Source organism: Salmo trutta, chromosome 27, assembly GCF_901001165.1.
Source record: "Salmo trutta chromosome 27, fSalTru1.1, whole genome shotgun sequence".
NCBI lineage: Eukaryota > Metazoa > Chordata > Actinopteri > Salmoniformes > Salmonidae > Salmo > Salmo trutta.
In genome coordinates, this window is record NC_042983.1 from 23,231,616 (window position 1) to 23,243,881 (window position 12,266).

General features: G+C 42.8%; 1 protein-coding gene across 2 annotated transcripts in view; it reads right to left on the reverse strand.

The window, feature by feature from the left end:
* Positions 1 to 12,266, reverse strand: part of LOC115164617 (rasGAP-activating-like protein 1) — a 32,910-nt gene that overhangs the window by 15,055 nt on the left and 5,589 nt on the right. For both annotated transcript variants that reach the window (XM_029717295.1, XM_029717296.1), the window contains exons 5-12: positions 9,905 to 10,034; positions 6,621 to 6,702; positions 6,357 to 6,497; positions 6,082 to 6,173; positions 5,328 to 5,445; positions 4,740 to 4,893; positions 2,184 to 2,248; positions 1,818 to 1,930 (exon numbers count right to left, since the gene is read on the reverse strand). In XM_029717295.1, coding sequence (XP_029573155.1) covers positions 1,818 to 1,930; positions 2,184 to 2,248; positions 4,740 to 4,893; positions 5,328 to 5,445; positions 6,082 to 6,173; positions 6,357 to 6,497; positions 6,621 to 6,702; positions 9,905 to 10,034 — 895 coding nt within the window. The remainder of the gene's footprint in view (positions 1 to 1,817; positions 1,931 to 2,183; positions 2,249 to 4,739; positions 4,894 to 5,327; positions 5,446 to 6,081; positions 6,174 to 6,356; positions 6,498 to 6,620; positions 6,703 to 9,904; positions 10,035 to 12,266) is intronic.

Consider the following 12,266-nt stretch of genomic DNA (forward strand, 5'->3'; position numbering starts at 1 on the left):
CACTTTGTCTCTATACTGGCACTTTGCTTGTTTGATTGCCTTATGGAGGGAATAACTACACTGTTTGTATTGGGCCATATTTCCAGTCGTCTTGCCATGATTAAATGCGGTGGTACGTGCTTTCAGTTTTGCACAAATGCTGCCATTAATCCACGGTTTATGGTTAGGGAAGTTTCTGGTTAGGGAAGGTACAACATCTCCTATACACTTCCTTATAAACTCGCTCACCGAGTCAGCGTATACGTCAATGTTATTTTCTGAGGCTACCCGGAACATATCCCAGTCCACGTAATCGAAGCAATCTTGAGCGTGGAATCTGATTGGTCAGACCAAGGTTGGATAGACCTAAGCACGGGCGCTTCCTGTTTTAGTTTCTGCCTATAGGAGGGGAGCAACAAGATGGAGTCATGGTCAGATTTGCCAAAAGGAGTGGCGGGGGAGGGCCTTGTATGCATCACGGAAGTTAGAGTAGCAATGGTCGAGCATGTTACTCGCTCGTGTAATGCAATCGACATGCTGATAGAATTTAGGTAGCCTTGTTCTCAAATTAGCTTTGTTAAAATCTCCAGCTACAATAAATGTAGCCTCAGGATATACGGTTTCCAGTTTGCATAAAGTCCAGTGAAGTTCCTTGATGGCCGTCTTAGTATCCAATTGCAGGGGGATATACACGGCTGTGACGATAACCGAGGAGAGTTCTCTTGGGAGATAATACAGTCAGCATTTGATCGTAAGGAATTCTAGGTCAGGTGAACAAAAGGACTTGAGTTCTTGTATGTTGTTACAATTACACCATGAGTCGTTAATCATGAAACATACACCCCCGCCCTTCTTCTTACCGGAGAGATGTTTGTTCCTGTCAGCGCGATGCACTGAAAATCCCGTTGGCTGTACAGACTCCGACAGCATGTCCCCACCTAGCCATGTCTCCGTGAAACAGAGTATGTTACAATCCCAGATATCTCTTTGGAAAGCAACTTTTGCTCTGATTTCGTAGATTTTGTTAACTAGGGACTGGACATTAGTTAGTAATATACTCGGAAGCGGTGGGTGGTGTGCGCGCAACCGAAGCCTCACTAGAAGACCGCTCCGGCACCCTTTCTTCCATTTTGGGTCAGCCTCTGGAATCAGTTTGAATGCCCTGGGAGGTGCAGACAAAGGATCCGCTTTGGGAAAGTTGTATTCCTGGTCGTAGTGCTGGTTGTGCTGGTAAGTTGACGTCTCTCTGATATTCAATAGTTCTTCCCAGCTGTATGTAATAACACTTAAGGTTTTCTGGGCTAATAATGTAAGAAATAATACATAAAAAAATAAAATAAATAATGCACAGTTTCCTAAGGACTAGAAGCGAAGTTGCCATCTCTATCGGCGCCATCTTGTCAATCAGGCGCCATCTTATACATTTCATGTCTCAATAGATCCCTCAGTGTTATTACGTCTGTGGAAACTTGACCACTAATGTGGTACAGTAGATAGCAGGTCTATGGAGATGTAGGATCAGTCTCTGTAAATGATCAGGTCTGGTCTGGGCAGATATAGGGATGATAGATACTGGATATGGGTGGGTGTCAGAGATAGGCATCTCAGGGGGTTCTCTCTGGTTGCCAGGCAACAAACTTCCCCCATTTTTACATTCCTTTTTCATGTCTTGATGTTGTCTTCTCCAGTCACACTGTGGAGGATGTGGGGATTATGCTATGATGCAAGTCTTATATACTGTAGATGTTATGGGTTGTTATCCAGGAAACTAGTATATCTCTGAGGGTGTAAACAATCATTTTCACACCTGTATTTCGACACCAGTATTTTCTGTTTACCTGGTTCTGTTCAGGTCAATTTTACACGGGTCCAGCTCAATGTACTTCTTCTCCTCAAAGATGCGGTTAATGATAGGCTTCAGGATCTCATGAAGGTACAGCATCCCCACAGCCTGCCAGTGCACAATACCTCACATTTAGAAAACATCCATTCAAAGCTATTTTATATATATCCAGTCAGTTTACACAGCTAATGCCAGTTATTCAAAACAACAGTGGTTCTTAGATTTAAGTCATTCCCATGTCTTTAGGACTAGGCTATAGTGCTTTACTGTGAGACCGGTAAGAGCAAAGTGAGAATCCAGCTAACACATTGGATTGACAGAGAGAGCATGCCCAGACAACATGATGAGAATTCCTACTCACCTTCATGAACTGTTCCATGGCCTTAGAAGCTAGTGAGTTGGACCGGAACAGGGTGTTTGGATCCACTGTCAGAGAGATACATTAAAGAGTAGAGGAATGTAGGCTATACATTTCAGGGACATCATATTTCTAAACCACTGTATGGGGCTAAGAGGAGTAATAAACCAAATACTGATCTCGGTCAACTAGGGCTTCATCAATACTAGTGCTAATCTATTTTCAAAGAGGACTTTCATTGACCCCATTTTCTACCCAAGTTACCTTTATCATTGGAGGGAGGAACATTGATGTAGTCATAGTGATATGACCTATTGCCGGGCAAAATGTTTTATACTGAACAAAAATATAAACGCAATGTAAAGTGTTGGTCCCATGTTTCATGAGCTGAAATTAAAAAGATCCCAGAAAATCTCCATAAGCACAAAAAGCTTATTTCTCTCAAATATTGTGCACAAATTTGTTTACAGCCCTGTTAGTGAGCATTTTTCCTTGGCCAAGATAATCCATCCACCTGTCAGGTGTGGCATATGAAGAAGCTGATTAAACAGCATGATCATTACACAGGTGCACCTTGTGCAGAGGACAATAAAAGGCCACTGTTTTGAGGGAGCGTGCAATTGGCATGCTGACTACAGGAATGTCCACCAGAGTTGTTGCCAGAGAATTGATTGTTAATTTCTCTACCACAAGTCGCCTTCAACATCATTTTAGAGAATTTGGCAGTACGTCCAACTGACCTCACAACCACAGATCACATTGTAACCACGTCAGCCCAGGACCTCCACATCCGGCTTCTTCACCTGCGGGATTGTCTGAGACCAGCCACCTGGACAGCTGATGAAAGTGTGGTATGCACAACCAAATCATTTCTGCACAAACTGTCAGCTCATCTGCATGCACGTTGTCCTCACCAGGGTCTTGACCTGACTGCAGTTTGGCGTCGTAACTGACTTCAGTGGGGAAATGCTCACCTTCGATAGCCACTGGCACACAGGAGAAGTGTGCTCTTCACGGATGAATCCTGGTTTCAACTGTACCGGGCAGATGGCAGACAGCGTATATGGCGTCGAGTAGTTTGCTGATGTCAACGTTGTGAACAGAGTGGCGGTAGGGTTATGGTATCGGCAGGTATAAGCTACGAACAATGAACATAATTGCATTTTATCGATGGCAATTTGAATAGACAGAGATACCAAATCCTGAGCCCCATTTGTCGTGCCATTCATCTGCCACCATCACCTCATGTTTCAGCATAGTAATGCACACACCCCATGTCGCAAGGATCTGTACACAATTCCTGGAAGCTGAATATGTCCTAGTTCTTCCATGGTCTGCATACTCACCAGACATGTCGCCCATTGAGCATGTTTGGGATTCTCTGGATCAATGTGTACGACAGTGTGTTCCAGTTCCTGCCAATATCCAGCTACTTCACACAGCCATTGTAGAGGAGTGGGACAGCATTCCACAGGCCACAATCAACAACATGATCAACTCTATGCAAAGGAGATGTGTCGTGCTGCATGAGGCAAATGGTGGTCACACCAGATACTGACTGGTTTTCTGATCCATGCCCCTATCTTTTTAAGGTATCTGTGACCAACAGATGAATATCTGTATTCACAGTCATGTGAAATCCATTGATTAGGGCCTAATGAATTTATTTAAATTGACTGATTTTTTTATATGAACTGTAACTCAGTGATAGTAAAATCTTTGAAATTGTTGCATATTGCGTAAATATTTTTGATCCGTGTAGTTGTAGGCCAGAAGCTCATTTGTGAGAAGTGAAGAGCTGCCTGCTCTTTTATGATATTAAAAAGGATGTTAAAAGTTTGTTCTACCACACCACTTCTTCCACATAAATTAATTTCTAGTTTTTTTTCTTACTTTTTGTTTTCTCACATTTTTCTACCCCCCAATGTCTATTTTGATCTTATGATCAACGAGCTCCCTTTTAGATCGTGTGGAGTTGCTATGGAAACTTTGCTTGTTATCACAAGCCACACTAACAGAAAGTGAAAAAAAAGAGCACAACTAAACTCCTTATGACTTAGCCTGGGGACCCGAGTGGAGACAGGAACATAATTAATGAACACCCAGAATTTGTCAAACAACTGTAAGGATGAATAATTGCTGGAGGTCTGATTAATATAATGCTGCACCGCCCGCCCACACAGACAGACTGACCGTGGCTACTGCTGCGATTAGAGAGAGAGCGTCAAATCAGAGTTAAATACCAGCATTGCTTAGAGCCTCTGCAGGATATGCAGGAACAAGAGCAGGTGATCAACTGGGCTCTTTTTTAATCTGCCTAGCACATATACACTCAAAGTTCCTTCCAACACTGTCCACTACCTTAACCTACACAGTGTCTGGTTGTTCACAGCCACAAGCTCCTTCCAACACTGCCCATTACCTCAACCTTCACTACATCCAAGAGACTCAGTGGTCATATAACCATGAGTTTTGACAAGAGCATCTAGAAAAGCATACGCTCAGGAATATGACTTTCCTGTCCTATGTTAGATTCCCCAGCCAGCCAGTATATCTTACAGGTGTGGTTGACCTCGCGGGTGTTGAGGTAGTCCAGGAAGGGCACCACCAGGCCCTGCCCCAGGTAGATCTTGACCAGGGTCATGGCCACGTCCTGCCGGCTCTCCACCGTGGTCACCTCCTCCAACATGGTCAGGGGGCTGCCGTCCTCCGCCTGGGGTGGGTCAGAGCGTAGAGACAGTCAGGGTCTATTAGCCAGGTGTTCATTTATGAGAGGAAGCTGGCTATGTGTCTGTCAGCCATGGGGCACAGTAGGCTCTATATACTGTATAAACCCTGTGGTGAAAGGATGTGGTATATAGTAAGAAATCTAAAGAATGAAATATATTTTCATAGAAAGGAATCACGCACCATGGCATCTGTCGTTCTGCCCCTGAACAATGCAGTTAACTCACTGTTCCCCGGTAGGCTGTCATTGTAAATAATAATTTGTTCTTAACTGACTTGCCTAGTTAAATAAAGGTTACATTTAAAATAAAAAATGGCATGAAAAATGTAATACATTAGTGGTTGAACAAATCTGAAAAATATCCTGTAGAATTAGTTAATAACAATTGGTTGTGTATGTGACAGCAGTGTGATGTTGACCTCAGCAGGAGAGATGACTGACTGCACCAGCAGGTCAATGAGAGGCTGGTAGTACATGGAGGGCAGAATACGGTCCTCCACCAGACGCACCTTCAGTCGCAGCGCACCCAGCTTACCTCTGTGGACAGCGAGAGCGAGAGGCCTCAGAGACACTACACTCACAACATTCTTAATTAAACAATACTCACAAGAAGTTTGCTTAGCACAAGAACATTATAGCACAGGTAGTGCTGAGCATTACCAAGGGAATGTGCCCACATTATATTAGGTTTGGTGGCCTGATGTGCGACAACCACCCTGTAATGGTTATTTTTTATAGTTTGTTTCCTGTCCCCTAACATATTGGGAATGACAGGCCTTCTGATAGTACCTTTTCATTCCTTCCCAAACAAGCACTCCCTAAAGCTGTGACTCACTCCCTAATGACTCTCTCGCTCTTTCTGTGTGTGTATATGTGTGTGTGTGTGTGTGTGTGTGTGTGTGTGCGTGTGTGTGTGCACGCACGTTGAAAAGGGAAATAGTCAAAAACCTGAAATAAAAAACCATCCCAGGCAGGACACCAGACAAACAACTGATGTCAATCGTGGCCTGTGGCATTAGAGGGGGACCAATATGTCCTCAAGTCATACTTAAAGTCACAAGTGACATTTAAGATGAAGAAATATACATAAAAAACACCCCCCTCCCTCTCTCTCATACACACACAAACCGATACACATCCACACAACCACACTAACACCCACACACTCCTTACCCAGCATCATCCTCATTGTTTCCCAGGGGCAGCAGACGAAACCAACCCTGTACCAGAGGTGTCTTGTGCAGGCAAGCAAAAGGGATTTCCACCTGAACATGAAAACAAATAACCAATACATCATACACTAAACTGAAACAGTATTATACCACCAAAAATACATATTTGTATTTGTAAAAGTATGAATCATTCTATATAGTAGAAATAAGTATAACGTGTCCTCACAGATTAACATAAGTATGAGGGATTGGACTTTAGGAACATAACCGCTTCACCTTTCCCAGGAAGTCATTTTTGCCCACCATGTCCCAGTCCCAGACCTCCACTGTGACAGTCCCTCCCTCAGACAGCTCCTCTGTCTCAAGCTCCAACTCCAGGGTCTCACCCCAGTGTGGGTAACGAGTCTTTTTAATGATCTGACAGACAAACACAGAAGAAAAACATTTCATATACTATTTAACATAATCAGTTGTTGTCTCCGCTAAAGTTGGTGATTCATTCAGACATGTACACGTTATCCAGCTCATCTCCCTACTCACCGAAGTCTCTGCACTGTGGTTATTGAAGAGGATTCTGGCAAAGGGATCAGAGGTTCCAGAAATGTCTCTTGGTGCCAAGTCTCTAAGAGGTCAACAAACAGAAACACATTAGTGCATGAGCAACCCCTGACCTTTTACAGGGTTCTGGAATTATTCAATGAGTGGGGTGATATATGCATATATCATTCTCCTACATTTTACATTAGTCTGCCAAATCTAAAGATTAAAGAACTTTGAGGGGCTGTGTAGATGTAATAGTGAGATGGTAAGTGTAGTGAGATAGTAAATGTAGTGAGAAGGTATGATAGTAAGTGTAGTGAGACAGTGAGATAGTAAGGATAGTGAGATAGTAAGTGTAGTGAGATAATAAGATAGTAAGTGTAGTGAGATAGTAAGTATAGCGAGATAGTAAGTGTGGTGAGATAGTAAGTGTGGTGAGATAGTAAGTGTAGTGAGTTGTGTAGAGACAGTGTAGTGAGATAGTAAGTATAGCGAGGTAGTGAGATATTAAGTGTAGTGTCAGAAGGTTAGTAAGGATAGTGAGATAAGTGTAGAGAGTGAGATAGTACGAGTAGTGAGATATTAAATGTAGTAAGATAGTAAGTGCGGTGAGATCGTAAGTGTAGTGAGATAGTGAAATAGTATGTGTAGAGACTGTGAGATAGGGAGATAAAGTGTAGTGAGATAGTAAGTGTAGTGAGACAGTGAGATTAGTGAGAGAGTGTAGTGAGATAGTGACTACTGAGATAAAGAGATAGTAAGTGTAGTGAGAAAGTAGGTGTGGTGAGATAGTGAGTGTAGTGAGAGTGAGTGTAATGAGACAGTGAGATAGTAAGTGTAGTGAGAAAGTGTAGTGAGATAGTGGGTGTAGTGAGACAGTGAGATAGTAAGTGTAGTGAGAAAGTGTCGGGAGATAGTACGTGTAGTGAAAAAGTATGTGTATAGACTGAGATAGGGAGATAAAGTGTAGGGAGACAGTAAGTGTAGTGAGATAATGAGATAGTAAGTATTGTAAAATAGTAAGTGTAGTGAGAAAGTAAGTGTAGTAAGATAGTGAGTGTAGTGTGAAAGTAAGTGTAGTGAGATAGTGAGTGTAGTGAGAGGGAGTGTAGTGAGACATTGAGATAGTAAGTGTAATGAGAAAGTGTAGTGAGATAGTGGGTGTAGTGAGACAGTGAGATAGTAAGTGTAGTGATAAAGTGTAGGGAGATAGTAAGTGCAGTGAAAAAGTGAATGTAGTAAGATAGTATGTGTAGCGAGACAGTAAATGTAGTGAGTATAGTGAGATAGTGAGTGTAGCGAGATAGTAAGTGAGATAGCAAGTGTAGTGAAAGTGAGATAGTGAGTGTAGTGAGAGTGATATATTGAGTGTAGTAAGATAGTAATTGTAGTGGGTTAGTGAGATTAGTGAGAGAGTGTAGTGAGATAATGAGATAGTAAGTGTAGTGAGATGGTAAATGTAATGAGACTGAGATAGTAAGTGTATTGAGAGTGAGATATTGAGTGTGGTAAAATAGTAATTGTAGTGACAGTAAGTGTAGTGAGATAGTGAGTGTAGTGAGATGGTAAGTATAGTGAGATAGTAAGTGGAGTGAGAGAGTGAGTTTAGTGAGATAGTAAGTGTAGTGAGAAAGTGAGTGTAGTGAGAGTGAGGTACCCCTACCTACATGTACAAATTACTTCGACTAACCTGTACCCCCGCCCATTTACGCAGTACCCACTGTAAATAGCCTCGTTATTGTTATGTAATTTTATTGTGTTACTTTTCCTTTTTTATTTATATTTTCTTAACTCTATTTCTTCAACTGCATTGTTGGTTAAGGGCTTGTAAGTAAGCATTTAATGGTAAGGTCTACACCTGTTGTATTGGGCGCATGTGACAAATAACATTTTATTTGAGATAGTGAATGTACTGAGATAGTGTGCGTAGTGAGATGATATATTTAGTGAGACTGAGATAGTGAGATAGTGAGTGTAGTGGAACAGTGAGATGGTAAGTGTAGTGAGATTATATATTTAGTGAGACTGAGATAGTAAGTGTAGTAGTGAGTGTGAAATAGTGAGTGTAATGAGATAGTAATTGTAGTGACAATGAGTGTAGTGAGATGGTGAGACAGCCAGTGAAGTAAGTGTAGTGAGCTAGTGAGTGTAGCGAGATAGTGAGTGTAGTGAGATAGTGAGTATAGTGGGATAGTGAGATGGTAAGTGTAGGGAGACAGTAAGATACTGAGTGTAGTGAGATAGTGAATGTAGTGAGATGGTAAGTGTAGTGAGACAGTGAGTGTAGTGGGATCGTGAGTGTTGTGAGAAAGTAAGTGTATTGAGATAGTTAGTATAGTGAGATGGTAAGTGTAGTGAGATAGTAAGTGTAGTGAGAGTGAGATAGTAAGTGTAGTGAGCCAGCTGTGTAGTGCTAGGGCAAAAAACTAACTGTGCACCCAGGGGGGGGGGGGGGGGGGGGGGCCCAGGACCGAGTTTGGGAAACCCTTGTCTACAGGACACAAAGGCAAAGGAGCACCTGACATTCTAAAATCTGCTGTTTGATACAATGTTTTCCATGCGGTGCTCTGCTTCCAAGAGAGAAAACAAAGTTGCTTCATCCCCTAAACTCGATTCTCTGGAACACTATGCTCATTGTCATTGGTTGTCACCCTCTTTGCAGAGCTTAGCTGGAAGACCTCAGTGGAAAAATTATAGGATTTCTTAGCAGAAAATAAATAAACTGAAACCCCTAATTTTAAACGTATGGCAGTGCTGAGAGAAGGCCAGATCTAGTTGGAAGCCCTCCTTCAGAGGGTATTGAGAATGTTGCCAATGATTGCATAAAGCCTTCAGAAACAGCCAAGCTGGACGGCGGCCATGCTCACAGTGCTCAGTCTCCATCCTGTTACTGAAGCCCTCTCAGGGACCTCTCTGCCTCTCATTTCTTATGGATGTCTCTGTGGCACGTTCCTTTTGCTAAATGAAATGAGCTTATCCTCCTCAAAATCTGCTTTCTGTAACTCTTTGGCTTTGGTGTCTGCTGGCACTTCAACAGGCAGGTAAACACAATATCCTCTAGGACTTATTTACTTTAAGAATAAAGGCGACAGCAATAACATTGATTGCTGAGCATTGCAGATATTGTGAATTCATCCACAACACATTAGTCACTGTATGATGATCTGTCAAAGAGGATGAGCATTTTGCCAATATTTAGAGATTGAAGAAGCAGTTATGCATTTCAACAAGAGACCATAACAGCTTAAAGTAGCATCAATTAACCAATAAAGTATGTGTCTTACCTGGCCTCTATGAAATGGCATCGTAGTCCTATACCTTTGGCATCTCTGAGAAGCTCCAGACTAAAGTGGATCTCCCCCTGCACCTCCTCATCCGGGTTCACCCGGGTCAGATTCAGCCAATTATCTAGCCCTGGACACAGGGGACATTACAACACATACAGTGCCTTCAGAAAGTGTTCACACCCTTTGACTTTTTCCAACATTCTGTTGTGTTAAATTGAGATTTTTTTGTCACTTGCCTAAACACAATACCCCATAATGTCAAAATGGAATTATATTTTTCGAAAAAAAATTCAAATGAATGAAAAATCAAAAGCTGAAATGTCTTGGGTCAATAAGTATTCAAAACCTTTCAACCCCAAGCCATGTAAAAATGTGCTTAACAAGTCACATGGATTCACTTCGTGCAATAACAGTGTTTAACATGATTTTTGAATAACTTTTTATTTAACTAGCCATGTCAGTTAAGAACAAATTCTTCTTTACAATGACAGCCTAGGAACATTGGGTTAACTGCCTTGTTTAGGGGCAGAACAACAGATTTTTACCTTGTCAGCTCAGGGATTCAATCCACCAATCTTTTGGTTACTGGCCCAATGCTCTAACCACTAGGCTAACTGCCACTCTTACCACTAGGCTAACTACCTCATCTCTGTACACAACACATAAACTCAGCAAAAAAAGGAACGTCCCTTTTTCAGGACCCTGTCTTTCAAAGATAATTCGTAAAAATCCAAATAACTTCACAGATCTTATTTGTAAAGGGTTTAAACACACCATGCTTGTTCAATGAACAATAAACAATTAATGAACATGCACCTGTGGAATGGTCATTAAGACACTAACAGCTTACAGACGGTAGGCAATTAAGGTCACAGTTATGAAAACTTAGGACACTAAAGGTGCCCAGGGTCCCTGCTCATCTGCGTGAACGTGCCTTAGGCATGCTGCAAGGAAGCATGAGGACTGCAGATGTGGCCAGGGTAATAAATTGCAATGTCCGTACTGTGAGACGCCTAAGACAGCACTACAGAGAGACAGGACGGACAGCTGATTGTCCTCGCAGTGGCAGACCACGTGTAACAACACCTGCACAGGATCGGTACATCCAAACATCACACCTGCGGGACAGGTACAGGATGGCAACAACAACTGCCCAAGTTACACAAGGAACGCACAATTCCTCCATCAGTGCTCAGACTGTCCGCAATAGGCTGAGAGAGGCTGGACTGAGGGCTTGTAGGCCTGTTGTAAGGCAGGTCTTCACCAGACATCACCGGCAACAACGTCGCCTATGGGCACAAACCCACCATCGCTGGACCAGACAGGACTGGCAAAAAGTGCTCTTCACTGACGAGTCACGGTTTTGTCTCACCAGGGGTGATGGTCGTATTCGCGTTTATCGTTGAAGGAATGAGCATTACACCGAGGCCTGTACTCTGGAGCGGGATCGATTTGGGGGTGGAGGGTCCGTCATGGTCTGGGGCGGTGTGTCACAGCATCCTCGGACTGAGCTTGTTGTCATTGCAGGCAATCTCAACGCTGTGCGTTACAGGGAAGACATCCTCCTCCCTCATGTGGTACCCTTCCTGCAGGCTCATCCTGACATGACCCTCCATCATGACAATGACACCAGCCATACTGCTCGTTCTGTGTGTGATTTCCTGCAAGACAGGAATGTCAGTGTTCTGCCATGGCCAGCGAAGGGCCCGGATCTCAATCTCATTGAGCACATCTGGGACCTGTTGGATCGGAGGGTGAGGGCTACGGTCATTCCGCCCAGAAATGTCTGGGAACTTGCAGGTGCCTTGGTGGAAGAGTGGGGTAACATCTCACAGCAAGAATGGGTAAATATGGTACAGTCCATGAGGAGGAGATACACTGCAGTACTTAATGCAGCTGGTGGCCACACCAGATACTGACTGTTACTTTGGATTTTGACCCCACCTTTGTTCAGGGACACATTATTCCATTTCTGTTAGTCACATGTCTGTGGAACTTGTTCAGTTTATGTCTCAGTTGTTGAATCTTGTTATGTTCATACAAATATTTACACATGTTAAATTTGCTGAAAGTAAACACTGTTGACAGTGAGAGGACGTTTCTTTTTTTTGCTGGGTTTATAATTATCTGTAAGGCTCCTTAGTCGAGCAGTGAATTTCAAACACATATTCAACAAATAATACCAGGGAGGTTTTCCAGTGCCTCGCAAAGAAGGGCACCTATTGGTAGATGGGTAAAGATTTAAAAAGCAGACATTGAATATCCCTTTGAGCATGGTGAAGTTATTATTTACACTTTGGATGGTGTATCAATACACCCAGCCACTACAAAGATACAGATTGTCTTTCCTAACTCAGTT